General features: G+C 35.7%; 1 protein-coding gene across 12 annotated transcripts in view; it reads right to left on the reverse strand.

Annotated features, from left to right (window-relative positions):
• Positions 1-23,297, reverse strand: part of PPHLN1 (periphilin 1) — a 157,187-nt gene that overhangs the window by 32,629 nt on the left and 101,261 nt on the right. The window contains exon 10 of one of the 12 annotated variants that reach the window (XM_035002857.1): positions 9,335-10,423. The exons of the other annotated variants lie outside the window; for them this stretch is intronic. Within the exon in view, the coding sequence (XP_034858748.1) occupies positions 10,346-10,423 (78 nt within the window). The 3' untranslated portion in view covers positions 9,335-10,345. Of the gene's footprint in view, positions 1-9,334; positions 10,424-23,297 lie in introns of those variants that run through there. 12 annotated transcript variants of the gene reach the window in all.

Genomic DNA, 23,297 nt, shown 5'->3' on the forward strand with positions numbered 1-23,297 from the left:
TCGCTGTCTCTCTCTGTCAAATAAATAAAATCTTAAAAAAAAAAAAAAAAGACTTCCTTGTATAAAATTATACAAAGAATCTTGCTAATAGTTTGCTTAGCAAATGTTTTTCCTGTAGTTTGTGCAAACTGATTGCCAATCCAATACAAAGACCATATTTTGGTTAAAATACCTAATTCCTGTTGCATGGATTGACAACATTCTATTATTTTGTCAAACCAAATCTAACCAGATCATCTGAGATTCGGTCTAAACCTTGTTTCCCCTATCTGATAATCATATTGTAGGAAGATAAAATTCAATTTGAAATACTCTGCTTCACTGTACATTCATGTAGTTTTCACTATTAAAACGAAACACCAAAGGAGAAAAACAGTTTTTTAAAAAGACTATTGTACAAAGACAAGTTTCAAAATGTCTAAAAACATATATGTATTGTCTTTTGCACAAAACAAAACCAAGCACACACACACACACACCACACCAAACCCAAAACCTAAAACAAAACCTGCCTAGAAATGGTACCATTCAGGGTGACACTATTTAAGAAGGCAAAGAGATGGCATATTACTAAAATAAAGCAATAATTAAAATGTAAACATATTATATGTAAAACAAAAGAAAAATTTCCATTTCTGCCTGTCTCTGTTGTGTAGGTGTGACAGGATAGCTCTAAAATTTTTCCTCAAACACTGAATCATCCCTAGTGATTCAAGCCAGCATTTATTCCATGTAGCCCAATTATGTAGCAGCTGCATTCTGTATTCTTTTAATGGCACTTAAGTTATTTAAAGTGTAAAGACAAAAGAAGCTACATTAAATTAGAACCAAAACACAACTTTAAAAGTCAAATTCTGACTATAATGTCCCATATTTCGTTAAAAAAGAGAAAAAAGAATATACCCTCTCCTCACATACTATCACTCAACTATCCATATGGAAATCAGATTAAACTGTTTTCTTAGCCTTCAAGTCATCATATGTGGATAATTACACAATAAAAACTTCAAACTCAAATTCTTTGCATAGTAAGAATCAACTGATTATGACCATGAGGAATGAGCCATTCATATCCATAGCTATGCCAAAACATAAAGGAGAAAATGTAAAAAATTACAATAGGTATAATTTCTTATCATTTTCTTTCTACAAAAGAATTTCTGATTCACAGTGAACATAGATGTAATTTAAATACATTTCAATCTTCAAAACCACATACCAAAAAAATCAGCCTTCAATCCTTTTAAAAATCCCCAAGACTATGCAACTACTATAGAAAGGTATGTTCATAAGCACTTTAAATGTCTAGTTTTATTTTGTCTCACTTTTTAAAATATAATGTATGGAAGGATTTAAGGGGGTGGGAAAAGAATATGGCAGAGTGATGGAGATCATGGATTTTATGTTCATGGAGCCCCTAGGTCTGGGTTGCTGAGTGACCCTGGGCACATTACATAATTCTGTAAGCTCCAGTTGCCTTGTTTGCAATGTGGGGATTTTAACAGTAACTTAGTTCACAGCGCTGTTGTGAGAATTAAGTGACAGAACATAAAGTACTTAATACTTAGAAACCACTCACTCAACAAACATTTGAGAGCCCAGTAATCAACAAATATTTGAGGACCTAGCATGTGCAGGCCCTGTACAAGCGGTGAACATAAAAATATACTGTCCTTATCTTTAAGAAACTGTTTTCTTAGTGGGAAAGAACATATAATAAAATGTATGAAAATACATAAATGTATATAACTGTGGTATTATATAAAATAAAGTACATTCAGTGATGGAGGAACTATATTGATTGGTCAGGGGAATAAAGAGATGTTTGAGTGAAAGGGTAACATTTAAGCAGGTCCTGAAAAATGAGAAGAGACCAGTGAGGGCATTCTAGGCAGAAATAACAGCATCAACAAAGGCCGCCAAGAAGAGAGGAAAGCATGTTTTATCCAGAGGCCAGCGTGAATGCAGCACAGTAAAACACAAGGGTAATAGGAAAGAAATTTGGAGGGAGAGGTAATAGACAAAACTAGCAGATCTCTAGAGCCAAGGTAAAGACTTTGGATTTTTATTCTAAATATGAGAAGCTGCTGGAGGGTTTCAAGCAGAGAAGCAATTATATTTAACAGGTTTAGAAGTCAGGAAATAACCACAGCAACATTCCATTAGGCTAGGAAAATCGAGATTCAAAGTATTCTGGAGCACAGCAACTCACCTTTGTTTAAAAATACTATTGTTCATTCCTTTTAGTTGGAAAATTCTAAAATATATTAGCCATTTCCTGCCTTAGTTAAAAAAAAAAGTATATCTCAAAAACATTAAAAACTAGAGTACTTTTTTTTACCTCCCCTTTTAAATGCATCATGATCAACAGCTATGCTGAATTAGAGATGTAAGTTTAATTTTTATCAGTTGTGAACAGTACAATATGTAGCTGCTCAAAAACCTGGGCAAAAGAACTAGTCAAACTTCTTGGCATTTAAAGCTGAACTAAAGACTGAGAGTAAGTCTGTGTCATTAATTTTTTTTTCAACTTTTACCATCTTACAGTGAGTTTTTTTTTTTTAAAGCAACATTTAAGGTGTTCTTACTTGGTGAACTGTGGATAAACAATCCGGTTTGCCTTTTCCACTCTTACTCAAAGGATGCTGTGAATTGTTGGAAAAAGTCCAAAACTGCAATTATTTGATCCACTCCTTAATCTCTCTTGTTGACTTCCATATCAACATACACCATATGGGGTATTCTAAGTCGTTTTCATGCCTGATTCAGGAACTCCAAGTGCTGATAGGACTCTCCCCACCCTATCCCATTTCCCCTCACTCTTAGCAAAATTGCCTCTCCTAAACTTATCTCCTCTCCACCTTAAAAATGGCTGCCACTTTATTCTCCTTTGCCGTAGTCACAGAAAAGGGTTTCTCTAAATTTTCAAGGTTAGTCCCTCTACCTGTGCTATTGATAGTCTCTTGCTTCATCAATTATTCCATCTGTTTTTTATCTTCAGTCTCTCTCATATTACTCTTACCTTTTCATAAGTGTTCAAAAATAATAAATAAATAGGTCAGTGAGTTTTATTCATTTGCCTGCCACACAGTCTCTTGCGCTTGTTCTCCATTTCTCACTCTAGCAATCTAATTCAGGCTCTCACACCTCACCTGAAGAATAATCAAACATTTCTGTACAGCCACACTAGGGTTTTTTAAATTTTTAATTAATTAATTTATTTATTAAGATTCTACTTATTTATTTGAGAGAGCAAGAGAGTGAGAGAGAGGATGAGCTGGGGGAGAGGCAGACTCCCTGCTGAGCAGAGAGCATGATGTGGGACTGACTGCAGGACCCTGGGATTAAGACCTGAGCCCAAGGCAGGCGCTTAACTGACTGAGCCACTCAGGCGCCACCCCCCTCTTTTATTTACTAGTATTTTTTTTTCTAATCCTGATCCTAATTCTCACATATTTGAAATTCGTCCATAAACCATACTTCCAATCAACAGAATTTAAACTATTTTCTCCTGGCATTTAAATTTTTCAATGATCGGGCTCCAATCCAGCTATCCTCAGCAAACTATCCTGGGCTTACCATCTACTATCTTTTCTCTACTAAAAACTTTCTGTAAAATAATCTATAATCAGACCCTGTCTCACACTACTTCAATTTCTCATCTACTACTATGTGCTTTTTTTTTTTTTTAAGATTTTATTTATTTATTTGAGAGAGGGAGAGAGAAAGAGCACAAATAGGCAGATCAGCAAGCACAGGGAGAGGGAGAAGCAGGCTCCCTACCAAGCAGAGAGCCCGACGGGGGACTTGATCCCAGGACCCTGGAATCATGACCTGAGACAAAGGCAGATGCTTAAATGAGCCACCCAGGCGCCCCTACTACTATGTGCTTTTAACTTGTGGGGTCTGCACTGACTCTGAGTGGTTACTGCCAGACTTGAACTACAGTACACCAGTGGAGTTGGAACAATATTTCCTTCCTGACGTGCATGCTTTATGACAAAACTATAATCATAAGTATAGCACTTTTCTGAGTTCTATCAGTTTTTCTAGCATATTACTGGACCTGATGGGGTCATGGGAACCCCTAAATTTGTAGCCAGTTGGTCAGAAGTGGCCTGGGGACCCCCAAAGTGCTGCTGGTTTCTGAAGTAAGGGCAGTCTTGTTGAGAACCATGCCCTTTAACTTGTGGGGTCTGCACTAACTCTGGGTGGTTAGTGGCAGAACTGAACTGGAGTATACCAGAATGCTTCTTTCCAAAGCTCTTCTATCAAATCAAGACAAAGTTTCTAAGCCTATTATTCAAGGTAATCAAGCAGCAGAAAGCACTAAGTAAGGAACAGTCACATTTCTACCATTTCTGCTATAAGCTGGAACAAGCCACTTTTTAAACATGTAAAATGAAGATAGGAAAAACAACATACTATTTCTAGAAAAACTCTTCTGCCTCAAAAAGCTTAGAAACACATTCTTTTAAAAGAACAGCTAAGCTCTTAAAGTAACTAAGAGTAATTGCCAGCAATCATAAAAGAAGAAGAAACAAGAAACCAGAATGATAAGCTAACATCATGGGCCATGGCTGCCATAAAGAGCCAAGAACTTAGAGCCTGGTCAGGAATGAGAGACATGATCTTTGGCCCTCTCAAGACAGAGTTGAAATTTCAGGCCTTTGCATAAAGCTAGGATCTTTGTGACAGGATGAACTAGAAACAAACAAACAAACAAACAAACAAAAATTACCTATCAGTAAAAGAAAAAGACAGGGAAACTTCTCTGTCTTGATTGAGCCTCTTGAGGCAAGGAGATGCAATTTCCTCTGAATATTCATAAACACAGGTCTACTTCCATGAGCATCTAAATAAAAACTCACAACTCCAAAATACAAATAATACAAGGGAACATGCTACCATGAGCAAGAGTCAACAGAAACAGCAGCTGGATTAAAGCCCTCAGACTTCAGGTATTAAAATTATCCATTACAGAAAATAAGATGCGAAAGAATGAAAGCATGAGCAATAAACAATCTAATTCTGGGCAGATTTTTAAGAAAACTAAATTAAAAGTATAGAAATGGAAAATATAACTGAAATTAAGAACTCAATGAATGGATTAAACAGCAAATTATATAAAACTGAAGACTTGGAGAGTCCTTAACAAAATAGTTATAATTTCAGATTTTAAAAAAAGATAAAAGAAGAAAGTTTAGGAGAAATGAAAGAATGATAAAGGATACTTAAAATTTAAAGAGATAACGTAATTTTCTAGCTCTAATGAAAAATGCAAATTCTCAGGTACAGGAAGCATAAAATATCTTAACCAGAAAAAATTTAAAACAATCCGTATCTAAATACATTATAGTAAAACTGCATATTGAAAAATAAATTTTAAAATAAAAATAATCTCAGGGCTCCTGGGTGGCTCAGTCTGTTAAGCATCTGCCTTTCACTGAGGTCATGATCCCAGGGTCCTGGGATTGAGCCCCGCATGGGGCTCCCTGCTCAGCAATGACCCTGCTTTTCCCTCTCCCCCTGATGCTCCCCCTGCTTGTGCTCTTGCGCACTGTCAAATACATAAATAAAATCCTAAAGAAAAAAGAAAAATAATCTCTTCCCCATGCCCCTTCAGAGGTTGTCATAAAGATCTAATTTTTTTCATCAATATTTTGTACAATCTTTTCAATATATATTTTAGTCATATGTGGTAAATTTATGAGAAATCATCTCAATCTTGTGAACTCTGTTTTTGCAACCAAATGGATAAAGATAATTTTTGCTTCTTCCTTTACCTCCTTCTAATTCCCTGAAGGGAAAGATCCCTGAAGGGAAAGATTCCTGAAGATGTACTCTAGTATTTACCTTCAAGCTAAAACAGCAGAGCCAAATCACATGGGATTCAGGATGCTTTGAAGACTCCTTCTAATTCCATTCATTCAACTGTTACACATTTACTGTGAGCCTACTGTAGGCAAGGAACTTCAAACGATATAAAGATGATTAATTAGGTAATTTTCCTTTCAGCCTATAAAAGGTAAGTAGTATTGTAGTTGAACATATGCTAGCTATGAGTAGGAGGCAAAGATGTTATTATTACATTTTGGCTGTGCTGCTCTCATGGGCAAACAACAGTTGGCTGTGCAATTGATGAACTCAGTGAATAAAAATAAATTTTTAGTATAAATAAAACAAAATCTTGAAAATTAAACATGCTGCAAACAAACTACCTCCCTTAATACCAGGCTTCCACTAAAAAGGCAATTTAATATTTTTTATTCCTTTGCTTTACATGGGGCCCTGATCTCTTTCATGATCACGATCAAGAATGTACTACATTAGAAACCTGGAATGGAAAAATATTTTTATGTAAGAAAAAGCCTCTACTGAGATAATCACATGCATTTCTTTAAGCTTGGTCCCAAGGGTACCAAGAATTTTTGCTAAAATAGCTTATGATTAAATATTTAAATAGAATAAATACTACTTAAAATCTCTAGATTACAAAATCTTTATTAAGACCTGATCTGATCTGTAACTTTTAGACAACCAATATAAAGGATAGAGAAATGCATGTAGTACAACAGTTGTTGAAATAAGCACAAAAGGTTTTTCTTCTTGGCTTTCCTCAAACAGTACCAATGAAGGATGCTAATAATAGAATAAAATTTCAGGGCAGAACACTGCAAACCATAGTTAGAAATCAATGCAGTGTAAAACCATCAAAACTCCTGGGCAAGAATTATAATTGAGAATCCTCAAAAGAAGAATATGTGCGTGCGCGTGTGTGTGTGTGCACGCGCGTGCGTGCGTGTACCTATGTATTGGCCTACATAAGCCAATGAAAAATAAATAGTAAATAGTAATAAATAGTATAGTATTTATAAATAGTAAAAATAATCTTGAAGTTAGAAATATCCTAAAGATAGAAATAAGTACCACAATTTGACACAGTCTATATATAGCAGATGACAATGGAGTGCATATGTTCAGGAAAAAGTTCTGGAAAAACTTGACACAAAGAAGCGGCTTAATGGGGGAAAGGCGTACTGGGATATTTGCTGATATGGAATTTTAAAAACTTTGTAACCTGAATTCACATACCATAAATGAGTATTTCAAATTTACCCTAAAATATTTCCTATCAATCTAACATGGGGACTGTATGGGTAAAAAAATAAGAGGCAAAAAGCCTTACCTCAAATATATTACTATATTTTAAAGGCTTTTTCCCAAGCAAAATAATCTTTAAAAGATATATGCACAAAAATCAAGCCCTCGTAGCCCCAATATAATTACTACCATCCCAGGTAAATAGAGATGACAATATACCATCATAGTATCACCATCCTACCATTTCAGTTATTCAAGATCTACTTTGCTCTTTACCTTTCACTTCTTGTAAGAGAGAATCACTAGATGAAACTGACATGAACAGTCATTTATTTCCTTCTTGGTTTAATGACATTAATTTTAATTTCAACCCATTCACAAATGTTTTAATTTAAAATACAAGAATGACCAAAGGAACAGATTATTTTTCAGTATAACTTTTAAGTTAGTTGGCGGGAATTTGGGCCTTATTTTTCTAAGCTGGGATTCCAGGCTAACCCACAAAAGCCTCATAAGCACATACGAAGACCTAAATACTTTTCCAACTATGAAAAACAGTATAAAGCAATAATGGCAGCCATTTTGGCTACTGACAATGTCCTAGCCAACTTAAATATACATTCCCATTTAATTCTAACATTATTATGAAGGGGATAATAGCACCATTCCCCTTAGAGTAGTGAGCAAAGCAAGGCTCAGAAAAATAAAATGACTTTCCCAAAGACACACAGTTAAGTGGCTGAACTGGGATTCAAGCCAAATCCCCTAACTCCAAAGTTCCTACAGTACTTCTAACTACTAAAATAATGCAGCAGCATTGTGGCAATTCTCCATAAATCTTTCTACTGACTATATAAAATTCCATAGTGGGGATACACTAGAAACTATTTAGTCATTGTTCTTGGGTAGAAGAAAATGATCCTTGGTGGAAGTTGGAGACATAAGAAGCAATGAAAATTTTAGGGGCGCTGGATGGCTCAGTCATTAAACGTCTGCCTTCGGCTCAGGTCACGATCCCAGGGTCCTGGGCTCCCTGCTCGGCGGGAAGCCTGCCCCTCCCTCTCCCACTCCCCCTGCTTGTGTTCCCTCTCTCGCTGTGTCTCTGTCAAATAAATAAATAAAATCTTAAAAAAAAAAAAAAGCAATGAAAAATTTTAAAAGGGTAATTATTTATTTTAATTTTTTTTTAAGATTTTATTTATTTAATTGGCAGAGAGAGAGAGACAGCGAGAGAGGTAACACAAGCAGGAGGAGTGGGAGAGGGAGAAGCAGGCTTCCCACCGAGCAGGGAGCCCGATGCGGGGCTGGATCCCAGGACCCTGGGATCATGACCTGAGCTGAAGACAGTCGCTTAACCAACTGAGCCACCCAGGTGCCCCTAAAAAGGGTAAATATTTCAATAAGCCTAAATGAATATTAACTGCAAAGGAGACTGTTAGTATCTCGTGGGGTTTAAAATATATATGGAAGTAAAACACACTGTAATAGGTCAATCAAGAGGAAGTTCAATGGAGTTAAAATGCTCTAAGTGCCTACATTGATCATCAAGAAGTTAAAAATACTAGTGTATGTTAGACTTCAGTAAATCAGGAATGCATGGTGTAAAACAGTGTATAACTAGCAAGAAAAAAACAGTGTATCACTATTGGTGTATGGAAATGAATGATAATTTTCAAAATCCCAAAGATGGAAAAAAGGAGAGAAAAAGGACTACAGAATAGGAAGAATAACTAAGCACAGATATATCAGTAACTACATTAAATATAAATGGACCAGATGATCCAAGTAAAGACATATTTTATCCAAATGGATGAAAAACTCAACTATATGCTGCTTATAAGAAAAATAACTTAAATACAATAATACAGAACAGCTGAAAGCAAGGTGACAAAAAGATACCACACAAAAACTTAGATAAATGAGGCAGTATTAGAGATGAAGAAAACTACTTCAGAAAGATATAATTGTAAATTCATATGCACTTTATATAATAGTCTCAAAAGGAATAAAAACATTTAAAAGAGATACATGAACCCAGAAACATTTGAAGGTTTTAATACAACTCTTTCAGAAACTGTTAAGACAAGCAAACAAAACCAATAAGGACTGGAGGATTTATTTTATTTATTCATTTGAGAGAGACAGAGCACAAGCAGGTGGAGAGGCAGGGAGAGAGGGGAAAGCAGACTCCCCCTGAGCTGGGAGCCCAACATGGGGCTTGATCCCAGGACCCTGGGATCATGACCTGAGTCAAAGGCAGATGCTTAACCATCTGAGCCACCCAGGTGCCCCAGATATGGAGAATTTAATACAATAAATTTTACCTAATTGTCATACTAATAAAACAATGCCCTCAACAAATACAAAATACACCTTCCTTTCAAGTATATAGAATACTTACAAAAACTGACTATGTGTTGGCCCACAATGGAAGTCACAACAAACTTCATAAGACTCAAATCCTAAAAAGTATGTTTTCTACTACAGTGGTTTTGAATTAGAAATTAAAAAAAAAAGAAAAAAAACTACAAAATCTCCTGCATTTGGAAATTTCAAAATATTCTAAACTCTAAGAAGAAATCCCAAAAAAATATTCTAAACTGAATGACAATAAAAATAACATCAACTTCTGGAAGATGCAACTAAAGACCTATTGAGAGGGAATTTATAGGTTAAAAGAAAAGCTACAAATCAATCAGTACCTAGCTCAAGAGGTTTTTGTTCAAAAAGAGCAATTAAACCCAAAAAAGTAGAAGGAAAGAAAATAATAAGGAATTCAATGAAATATAAAATACAAAACAGGAAAGAAATGAATAAAACCAAAAGTTGATTCTTTGAAAAAGACTTATAAGACTGGTAACTTTAGGTAACACTGATCATGGGAGATGTAGCAGCCAACTCCCAAGATAGCCTGCAGTGGTCCCCATCTCCTGGTATTTTCATCCTTGTGTAATACCTTCCTATTGAGTGTTAGCTAGGCTTAGTGACTACTTCTAACGAATAGACCAAGGTGGAAGTGAACGGATGGTATGTGACTTGGAGAACAGACCAAAAAAGGCAGCAAAGCATTGTTCCTTTTCTCTCTCTTGGGACTCTAGCTCTGGGGAGGTCATGTCATGAGAAGCCTTGTGGAGAGGTCCACATGGCGAGGAAGTAAAACTCATACCAACAGCCACATGAGTGGGCTCGGAAGTGAATCTTCCAACTCCAGTCACGTCTTCAGAGACTACAGCCTTCGTTATCAGTTTGATAGAAACCTCTTGAGAAATCCTGAGCCACGATCCCAAGCCAGGATCCCAACAGGCTTTATTTGTTGTATCTGAGAAATTGAGAAATTGATTCTAAGATTTCTACATAAGTTCACAGCGCCAAGTACAGGTACTCTTGAAAAACAACAAGGAAAGACAACTTGCTCTACTGGATATCAAGACTTACTATAAAGCTATGGTAACAAAGACAGCATGGTATTATTGCAAAGATCAAGAGACCAACGGCAGAGAACAGAGTCCAGAAACAGATTCACATATATATATATATATGGACACTTGATTTATTACATAGGTGTCAATGCAGAGCAGTGAAGAACACATGGTCTTTCCAATAAATGGTTCCAGGTCAAAGGAAAGTCCATATGGGAAAAGAAAAATGAAACCTGGATCTCTGACATATATTTAATATGCACTATACATAAAATAATTTTCAGATGGATTGTGACTCAATGTGAGAGACAAAACAAAGAATCTTCTTGAAGGTAATAAAAGCTATCTTAGGGCGCCTGGGTGGCTCAGTTGGTTAAGCGACTGCCTTCAGCTCAGGTCATGATCCTGGAGTCCCTGGATCGAGTCCCGCATTGGGCTCCCTGCTTGGCAGGGAGTCTGCTTCTCCCTCTGACCCTCCTCCCTCTCATGCTCTCTGTCTCAAATAAATAAATAAAATCTTAAAAAAAAAAAAAAAGCTATCTTAAATAGGAGACAAATAACAGTAATAAAGAAAAAGACTAAAAAGTCTGGACTACATTAAAAGTAAGGATTTTTATTCCTCCAAAAGTATCAAAAGAATGAAAAAACAAGCCACAACGTGGGAAAAGATATTTGCAACACATATAACTAGCAAAGGGCTTGTATTTAGAATATATAAAGAACTCTGCAGATCAATTAAAAAAGAACAAAAACAATTTCATGGGAAAAGAGACAAGAATCTCAACAGGTACTTTCTAAAAGAGGTGCCAATAAGCATATGAAAAAGTCCTCAGCATCATCAGTATTCAGGGAAATGCAAATTAAAAGCATAAGGAGCTCTATTATATGTTAACACTATCAATGAATCTCACAAACACAATGCTGAACCAAAGAAAAGCTAGACACAAAAGAATATATACCATATTATTCTATCTGTATAAAGTTTAAAAAACAGACAAAACAATACTACAGTTAGAAATTAATTTAGTGGTTACTACCTTTGGGGAAAAGGAGGGGGTAGTAACTGGGAGAGGGTATAAAGGGACCCCTGGGGTGCTAGTAATATTCTACTTCTTGATCTGAATGGTATTTTTTTTTTTAAGATTTTATTTATTTAAGACAGAGATAGAACACACACAAGTGCGGGGAGGGGGGGGGGAGCAGAGGGGAGAGGGAACGGGAGAAGCAGACTATCTGCCGAGCAGGGAGCCTGACAGAGGGCTCGATCCCAGAACCCTGAGATCACGACCTGAGCCCAAGGCAGACGCATAACCGACTGAGCCACCCAGGCACTCCAATTTGAGTGGTAGTTTTCAGAAGTGTTTGCTTTGTGAGCAATCACTCAGGTTAACAAATATGTTTTGAATACTTCTTTCTGTATACTTTGAATACTTCTTTCTGTATATGTTATACATCATTAAAGTGCTTTTTTTTTAAAAAGTAGAGCACAATACAAGCATAGCAGAATTTAGCATGGTTGATCTTCAGCTAACCAGAAATGATGTTGAAGTAAGTGCTCATTTGCCCCAAAGTCCGATAACTGAGGGATTAGAAATCTTAAAATTCAGCTCTGAGGCTGACAAAAAATCCTACAAATAATATCCCAGCTAACTGAGTAAACAAGTATTCTAAACAGAACTGCCCAATTTCCTCTAATAGTTTTTTAAAAAACAAAATAAAACAAGAGGAAAAATAAGGGGGGAGACGACAACAAAACAGATATGTCTCAATGAACCAGATACTAAAAATCATCATTTTATTTCTAATGTTTAATTTCAAGTTACCCTTAAATAGATTTTTTAGTTAAGATTTTCTTAGTGCAACTTTTAAAATGTCTTGTATAAATGAACTGAGAATATCAACTAACTCATGCTGGTATCTGCACATGAATGTGTAAGACAGATAAGCTGATTATACAATATCTGAATTAAACAACAGTGAAGAGAAGACAGCAGATGTCACAGAAGGGATCACACCTTAAAAATGAAAAATGACAAAGGGAAAATATGAGAATAATTTATGTTTCAGAAATGCCGAAGGGAAGCAGGGAATTCTAAAGAGAAGGAAACATTTATTTTCTTATGGTACTTCTTATAGCTAGAAAAATAGACTGGAACCAGTGAGATTAAAAAAAAAAAAGCCAAATGGAAAATGTAAAAGAGAAATTATAAAGTCCCCCCCGCCAACAAATATTTCATGGTATAATTATTTTTACAATTCATTTTGAATGAATGGAGGAAAAAAGGAAAGAAAAAAAAAAAAAGCAGAAGCATAAGGATAAAAGGTTTAACAACCCAAATCCTGACAATGATAAGAAAACAGGCTCTCAGAGTTAAACTTCTATAGATTTGCTCTATAATATTCCTAAGAAATAATTTGCAAGTAGTCAAAATTCCAAAGCTGTAAAGAAACAGGCAAAGTAATTCTTAATACTACCATGACATCTGTATAGTGATTTTCAATATACAAGGGGCTTTCACATAGAGTGCTTTGTTGGTTCTGTGGGAGAGCATGTAATTAACCCCATTTAACAAATGAGGAAAAGGGCTCTGAAGTTAAAACACTAAGTGGAAACATCCACTGTTTACTATGCCATACCACTTACAAATGTCATTTAAAGTAAATACTCAGACATGTCAACTTACAGCAGGAGAACTGAATAGCAAGGGACAATAATTTGGAACCACTAGAGAAAATCCTTACCTAGCAGTTGTTGACAGTGGACAAGGAGGAAAGGTGAGAGAATGAAGCTTGTGCTCGAGCTTATGTCACAGGGAACAACTATATCGGAAATGCTTTATAATTGGGTACATTTTAAGTGATGACATCCCCAGGGATAAGGTCCAAGATGGCCTCATCTCTTCTGGTACTTAAAACATATTAAATATGGTTCTTACCAGGCTTAGTATCTGTATTGTCCAAATCTTCTATTTTATGTAAAAATAATATAACAGGGTCAATAATCTTCATATTTACAGGTTTATATTAGGTATAAAATAACTAACTTACTTTTCAATGTAAAGACTGAGATGCTTGGTTTTAACATTTCAAGCATGATACAAATTACCTTATAACTTTCAGATGAAACTTCCTTAAAACGAAAACTTTACACTTGTTCTTCAGTAAGTTTCTGGAATAAGACCAGATTTTGACAAACTATAACTTTCAAAAACCTTGAAATATGGACAAAATAAAGGATTTATCTTTAATGTGTTTTGAGAATAAGAAATTTTTCAGGGGTAAATCTTATATGAGTATATTTTACTAAATCTATATATGTAAAGTCTGAACAAGTGGTTGGTAATAATGGATTGTTAGATACAGTAGGGTAGACTTGATGTCTAGACAAGATAGTGGTGAGAGCTGCACTTTTAAGAAGTTTGTTACTTGGTCTGATAAAAAGGGAAACAAAGAATGTTTCTATTATGTAAGGTTAGTGTGAAATGTTTAGATCATGCATATACAATAGAGCTGCCACTGCTTTGAAAACAATTTCATTCTAATCCATTATGTGTTAAAAGCTGATTTTTTTCCATGTCCCTAACTCTAGTTAACATTTCAGGAAGATGGTACATTTGATTAATCTTCTACCCATTTTAATTTAAAAGTAAAACAAAAATATCCTATTATATATTGAGAGAGAAGGAGCAACACCTAGTGAGAGTGTTGGGAATCATCAGGCTATATCGACAGGGACTGAAACTAGACACTGTAAAAAAGAGAAGAGCCACAGATTGAGCACTGATTAAATGTGACATTCACTGAAGAAAGTATTTTCTTCACAACTCATTAGCTCAAAAACACTAATTACCGATTGATGCATAGCAACAGTGTATCTGAGCAACAGTATATCTGAGTTAAAAAAAAAAAAGTTTTACTGTAAGAACCTGTGTCCTTATTAAGAGGTAAAAAAAAAAACAAAATAAAACACCTAAAAATTCTATACCTGAATCTGAAATTAGCTACATGCAACAGTGTGTGCAGAAGCAGCAATATTTAGCTTTCAGTTTTAAATGATGGAGATTAAGAAGGGATCTAAGATTACTCAGTCTAACTTCTTTATTTTGAGGGAAAAGTTTGGAAAGGTAGTGAGTAGCCCATATGGTCACAAGAAAATGGTTAACATGTAGAATTCAAATTAAAATAAAAATTATATATTAAGTAGATTGATCTAGATTTACAGTAAAACCTTATTAACCTATAAGTTTAACAACCTAGACAGGCAACAAAATGATTTCTGAAGTTGATTTTTTTTTTTTTTTTTAAACTAACTGGAGGGGCGCCTGGGTGGCTCAGTCGTTGAGCAACTGTCTTCGGCTCAGGTCATGATCCCGGGGTCCTGGGGAAGCCTGTTTCTCCCTCTCCCATTCTCCCTGCTTATGTTCCTGCTCTCGCTGTCTCTGTCAGATAAATAAAATCTTAAAAAAAAAAAACCCCACAAAACTAAATGGAGTAAGGAAAGGATTCCCATCTATAATTTAACTATATGAGTAAATATATAAAGATAAATATATAATCTACCCTTCTTTTAACAGAGAGACTTACTTCAAGGTAGAAATATCAGCATTTTCATAAAACGTTACGACAGTGTTAGGATAGATAGTATTCTGAAAGAGTCAAAGAGGTTTTAAAAAATGAATTTGCCTTAATGATACTTTCAAATTTTTTTCCTAGTTATTATTCACCAAATAAGAGAAAGAAGAAATGGACATTTCCCCCCTACAAATTATAATTTTTTATGATTTAAGAAATACCATGAATAATGCATTTAAAGAATACTTTCAGGCACACCCCTTCAACTGTATTCATTGAGATTCCATAAATTCTATCTACTAATAAAAATTTTTGAGAAAGGTTGACAATGATTGGTACAAGCAAGAAATGAAGATTCTCTCTGTAATGTCATATATTTCAGTTATTCTTAAACTTGGCTTGCCATGAGAATCACAAGAAGTGTTTTAAAACATACAGATTTCAGAATACATGGACTCAGGAATTTGATCACCAGGCACTCTGGTGATCTCTTACGGCATCACTGAATCCGACACAGCACTTCACAAGACACAAACACAGGCATCTGATAACCACAACTAAACCAACTCCCCTCCAAAACTGCTCATCTTAAATGTAATACTTGTATATTTTAAAAATACATACACACTTTTTTAAAAATAAAGGTGGAGAAATCAGAGGAATTCTATTTTAAAACATGGCTTCACCCATCTATGAAAAACCTACAGCGAATATCATTCTCAATGGGGAAAAACTGAGAGCTTTCCCCCTAAGGTCAGGAACGCGGCAGGGATGTCCACTATCACCAGTGCTATTCAACATAGTATCAGAAGTCCTAGCCACAGCAATCAGACAACAAAAAGAAAAAAAAGGCATCCAAATTGGCAAAGAAGTCAAACTCTCACTCTTTGCAGATGATATGATACTTTATGTGGAAAACCCAAAAGACTCCACCCCAAAACTGCTAGAACTCATACAGGAATTCAGTAAAGTGGCAGGATATAAAATCAATGCACAGAAATCAGTGGCATTACTATACACCAACAACAAGACAGAAGAAAGAGAAATTAAGGAGTTGATCCCATTTACAATTGCACCCAAAACCTTAAGATACCTAGGAATAAATCTAATCAAAGAGGCAAAGGATCTGTACTCAGAAAACTATAAAACACTCATGAAAGAAATGGAGGAAGACACAAAGAAATGGAAAAACGTTCCATGCTCATGGACTGGAAGAACAAATATTGTGAAGATGTCAATGCTACCTAGAGCAATCTACACATTCAATGCAATCCCCAGCAAAATACCATCCACTTTTTTCAAAGAAATGGAACAAATAATCCTAAAATTTGTATGGAACCAGAAAAGACCCCGAATAGCCAGAGGAATGTTGAAAAAGAAAAACAAAGCTGGCGGCATCACAATTCTGGACTTCCAGCTCTATTACAAAGCTGTCATACTGTCAAGACAGTATGGTACTGGCACAAAAACAGACACACAGATTAATGGAACAGAATAGAGAGCCCAGAAATGGACCCTCAACTCTATGGTCAACTCATCTTTGACAAAGCAGGAAAGAATGTCCAATGGAAAAAAAGTCTCTTCAACAAATGGTGTTGGGAAAATTGGACAGCCACATGCAGAAAAATGAAACTGGACCATTTCCTTACACCACACACAAAAAAGACTCAAAATGGACAAAAGACCTAAATGTGAGACAGGAGTCCATCAACATCCTAAAGGAGAACACAGGCAGCAACCTCTTCGACCTCAGCCGCAGCAACTTCTTCCTAGAAACATCGCCAAAGGCAAGGGAAGCAAGGGCAAAAATGAACTACTGGGACTTCATCAAGATAAAAAGCTTTTGCACAGCAAAGGAAACAGTCAACAAAACCAAAAGACAACCGACAGAATGGGAGAAGATATTTGCAAATGACATATCAGATAAAGGGCTAGTATCCAAAATCTATAAAGAATTATCAAACTCAACACCCAAAGAACAAAGAATCCAATCAAGAAATGGGCAGAAGACATGAACAGACATTTTTCTTTTTTTTTTTTTTTAAAGATTTTATTTATTTATTTGAGAGAGAGAGAGTGAGAGACAGAGAGCATGAGAGGGAGGAGGATCAGAGAGAGAAGCAGACTACCTGCCGAGCAGTGAGCCCGATGCGGGACTCGATCCTGGGACTCCAGGATCACGACCTGAGCCGAAGGCAGTCTCTTAACCAACTGAGCCACCCAGGCGCCCCAAACAGACATTTTTCCAAAGAAGACATCCAAATGGCCAACAGACACATGAAAAAGTGCTCAACATCGCTCGGCATCAGGGAAATCCAAATCAAAACCTCAATGAGATACCACCTCACACCAGTCAGAATGGCTAAAATTAACAAGTCAGGAAATGACAGATGTTGGCGGGGATACGGAGAAAGGGGAACCCTCCTACACTGTTGGTGGGAATGCAAGCTGGTGCAGCCACTCTGGAAAACAGTATGGAGGTTCCTCAAAAAGTTGAAAATAGAACTCCCATATGATCCAGCAATTGCACTACTGGATATTTACCCCAAAGATACAAATGTAGGGATCCGAAGGGGTATGTGCACCCCGATGTTTATAGCAGCAATGTCCATAATAGCCAAACTGTGGAAATAGCCAAGATGTCCATCGACAGATGAATGGATAAAGATGTGGTATATATATACAATGGAATATTATGCAGCCATCAAAAGGAATGAGATCTTGCCATTTGCAATAACGTGGATGGAACTGGAGGGTATTATGCTGAGCGAAATAAGTCAAACAGAGAAAGACATGTATCATATGACCTCACTGATATGAGGAATTCTTAATCTCAGGAAACAAACTGAGGGTTGCTGGAGTGGGGGGTGGGGTGAAGGAATGGGGTGACTGGGTGACACTGGGAAGGGTATGTGCTCTGGTAAGCGCTGTGAATTGTGCAGGACTGTTGAATCTCAGATCTGTACCTCTGAAACAAATAATGCAATATATGTTAAGAAAAAAAAAAAAGAAGATAGCAGGAGGGGAAGAATGAAGGGGGGGAATTGGAGGGGGAGATGAACCATGAGAGACGATGGAGTCTGAAAAACAAACTGAGGGTTCTAGAAGGGAGGGGGGTGGGAGGATGGGTTAGCCTGGTGATGGGTATTAAAGAGGGCACGTTCTACATGGAGCACTGGGTGTTATGCACAAACAATGAATCATGGAACACTACATCTAAAACTAATGATGGAATGTACGGTGATTAACATAACAATTTAAAAAGATTTAAAAGAAAAAAAAACATGGCTTCGCAAGTTATTATAAATATCTACTAATAGGGGACTAATATACACTGATATAACACCACCTCTTAACCAACTGAGCCACCCAGGCGCCCCAAACAGACATTTTTGAACAGGGTACATGGTAAACCACCACTTGTATTTAAAGAAAAAATATGGAGACACACGTACCAACTCTTATCTCTACTCATCAGAATCAATCATGATCCTGATGTATGTGTGTATATACATACAAAGTATGTACACACACATAAATAATATATATAAACTGCGTATACACATACATATGTATGTTACATAGTCTATATGCTGGGGAAAGAAACTGGGCAGCTAAGAATTACGAAGGAAACTTGTTTTTCACTGCATAATCTTTTGTGTCCTTTGAAATTTATGCTTATATATGTTACTACTTAAGATACAGCCTTAACGGATTGGCTGGAGGGTATTCAACATAACCCAAATCAAATCACATGATTTTGAGACATGATCATGTACTGTCAGTATAATCAACTGTTCTGAAAAAGACTCATAAATATTTGTTGCACGTGATATTTACAGTGTTAGAACTGTCAAAACTCATCCAACTAAATATTTAAGATCTATGCATTTTATTGCACATTAATTATACATCAATTAAAAATACATAAGATAAAACTTCTTTAGTTTACATAAGGTGGTAACAGTTCTTAAGCTTTTAGCATATTAGAGATAGAAAATAAAATATTAGCATATTTTAGCATATTAGAAAACTCTAGAAGAACTTAAGAAAAAACAATTACCTCCTTCTAATTCCTTACTCCAAATATGGTCCACAGAACAGGACAATCAGCATCACCAAGGAGCATGTTAGAAATTCTGATCTCAAGCCCCATCCCAGATCTACAGAGTCAGAAAGTATACTTTAACAAGATCCCCAAATGATTTCTGTGCATATTAAAACTTGAGAAGCTCTGATAACCTATTTACCAGAAGAGTTATGGTAGAAATCCAAAAAGCTCTACTTTTAAAAAGCTCCACAGATATATAACAAAGGTAGAGAGAGAATCACAATATAAGTACTGTGCTTTGAGGGTGAAGAGATGGAAAGTTTTTTCTTCAAGACTATTAGTTTGCATAGCAAAAAATCCTAACAAACAGCAGTTACTCACCATCTTTAGTAGTGTTTCATTACGTAACTGCTTCTCTTCTACCTGTATCTGTAGGTGCATTTTAGCCACCCTGACATTCATAGTTGTACAATCTACTAGGCAGAACATGCATATGCATATTATGTATATCTATTTCATCCCAGTTCTACTCAGATTATCTGATTCCATCTGAAGAAAGACGACAGATAGAAAACTCTAATCCAGGGCGCCTGGGTGGCTCAGTTGGTTAAGCGACTGCCTTCGGCTCAGGTCATGATCCTGGAGTCCCTGGATCGAGTCCCGCATCGGGCTCCCTGCTCGGCAGGGAGTCTGCTTCTCCCTCTGACCCTCCCCCCTCTCATGTGCTTGCTCTCTCTCATTCTCTCTCTCTCTCAAATAAATAAATAAAATCTTTAAAAAAAAAAAAAGAAAACTCTAATCCAGATCTTGCCAGTGGGGAATTACAAAGAGATTTTAAAATATCATTAGATGCCAGACGTCCAAAAAACAGAGGATCTCATTGATAGGCTATGTTTAAGCACAATTTTAACAAAGTATGAGGTTAAATATGAAAAAGGTTCCAAACAGTTAATGTAAATATTACCTTATCCCCAGAGATGCAACAGAAGGAAGAAGGGTTATGTAATAATAACAGATTTCAATTTGTGTGGTTTGTTCAAAGTGACAGTTTGTTAAAAGATTCCTCACTGATAAAAGAGCAAGTAGTGGGATTCACTTTCAAATCAAATAATTCAGGAATAGAGGTATGTGAGGAGTTGTGAGATATTACAACCAAGGGATTAATGCCAAACACCTGAAATAGATTATGAATCACCTATACTTTTGTAGGCTATCTAGGTATTACTTACAATGACAGGAGAAATTCTGAAATCTCCCTCTCTAAGGTAAGAAGCTAAGAACCTCGAAAAATATTCTGATAAGTGAATGTAAAAATGGCCCAAATTGGGTAAACCTGGGGAAATGAGGGTAAAAGAAGATATACCACAGGATCTAAAACATGAGGCTAAATGTACTGTGGCAATAGAATGGATCATCTCCACTAAAGGATATTCAGGTATAAGCGGGATGATTCAAATGATCTCTAGCAACACAACAGTCTGAGATGCAACCTGATGTCTTCTGGCTCAAGGATTTTAGACTGTGGTTCTCCGCCATATTTGACTATAACATGGGGAGCTTTTTCAAAAAGCATCTACATTTCCAACCCTATCAAAATTCTTACATGTGCAGTGATGAGATGGCAATAATGTAGCAAAAAACATGAATTTGCCCTCTCACTGAAGTGATTCAGATACAAACTACTTCCATATGTATGCTCTTAAACATCAAATAGCCACTTTGTGGGCACATTGAATTAAACCAAATTTTGGCCTAGAGAGACAAGTTTATTTTAGATTGCAATACTGCCACAAGTTAATGATTTCCTTAGGATTCAAGGGCTGAAGAATCTAACTTATAGAAACCCTAAAAAAATTATATGTTATATTACAAGATATCTGAACATACTGCACTTGATGTAATGGGAGAGAAAAAGCAGCTTTGGCATTATACCAATATTTATATTTCTATATTATTCTAAGCTTGAATTGTTGGCCTCATTTATGTGGGGTTTTTTGGGTTATTATTCATTTTTTTAAATCATGAACTATTTCAAGCATGTGGAAAAATATAAAGAATAATTACTGGACAGCTGTGTAACTACCATCTGGCTTTCTCAAGCCTTTACATTATTCCTATCCATTTGGCATTTAATCTCTAAAAATAAAATGTGCAAAAGTTGAAAACAGAGAAAATGAGGGGAAAATCCCCTTAAAACCTTTTCATTTTCAAAAGCCACTATAACTTTTAGACACAAATTTATAATATATTTATATATGATTATTTACTAGCTTTCTGACATCTTGGGAGTTTTTGTTTTGATTTTCTTGCCAATATATGAAAACCAAAGTGCTCTTTTAAAAAGAGAGTACAGTAACATCATTAAGTACAATAATTTATTTTTAACATTTAAGATTATTTAACATTATTAACTTTTCTATTTTATAACACTTCTAACAACTGTCTTTACTTCTCTAGTCATATCAGAATACAGTAATGTCCTTTTAGATTTAGTTTTCTTTCTTTAGGTCATCTGTCTTTGCTGTAATAATCTCAATATTCTTTAGTGTCAGATTTTTCATGTGTTTTTGAACAATGGGAAAATGAAAACAGAAATCTGGTCATATTTACAGGTCAAACATGTATGGATGTCTATAGAGTACTACAAAAAACTAATTCCATACTAGGTAATTTTATGTTTATACTGCTAGGCTGAACATCTGACTGGTAGCTCATTTTTCAAGATCAAATAAATCAACTCTGAATAATAACAAGAGCAGATACAAATATTAATAAATGACAACAAAATTCCCCTACCCTGCTATTTCAGTCAAATTTTTCTACCAGTTATATTCTTAAGAGAGCCTCTCCTTTAAAGAACTGTTTAGGTGGAGAAGAAAAATAATATTAAATCATTCATTCAGTAAACTCTTACCAAGCACTTACTATGAAGTGCTGGGCTTAGGCACTGTGTTAGGTCGTCAGGTTAAAATGCAGTCTCTGACTGAAAGTGACTCAGGGGCTATTCAGAGGTTACTTCTAGGTTTATGACTCCACCCACCATCTATAGAAAATATTTCCTTTGAGTCTCCTACATGCCAATCACTATATTAGGTAATGGAGATAAACTAATAAACAAAACATAGTCACTGCTCTCATGAAGCTTCCATTACAATGAGGGGAGACAAACAAGCAAATAAAAGCATGTGTCAAGTGGTTTAAAAAAAAAAAAAAAACCACAAGCGCTACTAAGAAAAATAAGAGTAAAAGGACAAAAGGGCAGTAATTCTACATAGTGTAATGATATTCATATCCATGTTGAAAATACATCTAACGAGCAAACCTTTTATTTATGTTCCCAATTAACTGATATCTTTTATGGCACCAATCACCTTCATATCACCAAATTAAACAGGATTTTCTCACTCTTCATTTTTCTTCTATTCTTCCAGGCATCTGACACTGCTCACACCTCCAGTTTGAAACTCTAATGGCTTACATAACAAATCTCCTATCCAGATTCTTATCTGGACTCTTATCTGGGGTGGCATCAATATGAACTGTACAATGACAACAAGGATTTAATTAAGATGATCACCTATCCAACCATGGCAAATAGGTTTTAACTGATGTGAAACTGGAAAGCACCCTGAGAAAAGATTTAACTTTATTCTTATTTTCCAATAGGTTTTAGAAGACTATATAACAATATGACCTTTACTCAAAGCACTGGTGAGTAACAACATCAAAAACACCTGTATACACTTAGTAACGTATAGAATTGTTGAATCACTATAATGTATACCTAAAACTAACATAACACTGTATGTTAATTATACTGGGGAAAAAAACACACTTGTACTGCATGTTACATGTTATACAACCCTGTCAAATTTTATTTACTTCATTTAATCCTCTAAAGTGATAATATACTATGAGGCAGGTAGTATTTACATGTTAAAACATTTTAAATTTTGCTAAGCATAATGATCACATGTGAGGATTTAAGAGAAAATGGTTTTAAATCTCAATAGGGAAGACAAAGCCTCTAAGCTTAATCCATTCAAAAATTATATTTCAGGGGCGCCTAGGTGGCTTAGTCGTTAAGCTCCTGCCTTCGGCTCAGGTCATGATCCCAGGGTCCTGGGATCGAGCCCCGCATCGGGCTCCCT

This window comes from Mirounga leonina, unplaced genomic scaffold, assembly GCF_011800145.1.
Source record: "Mirounga leonina isolate KUSES-001 unplaced genomic scaffold, KU_Mleo_1.0 Mir_126, whole genome shotgun sequence".
Lineage (NCBI taxonomy): Eukaryota > Metazoa > Chordata > Mammalia > Carnivora > Phocidae > Mirounga > Mirounga leonina.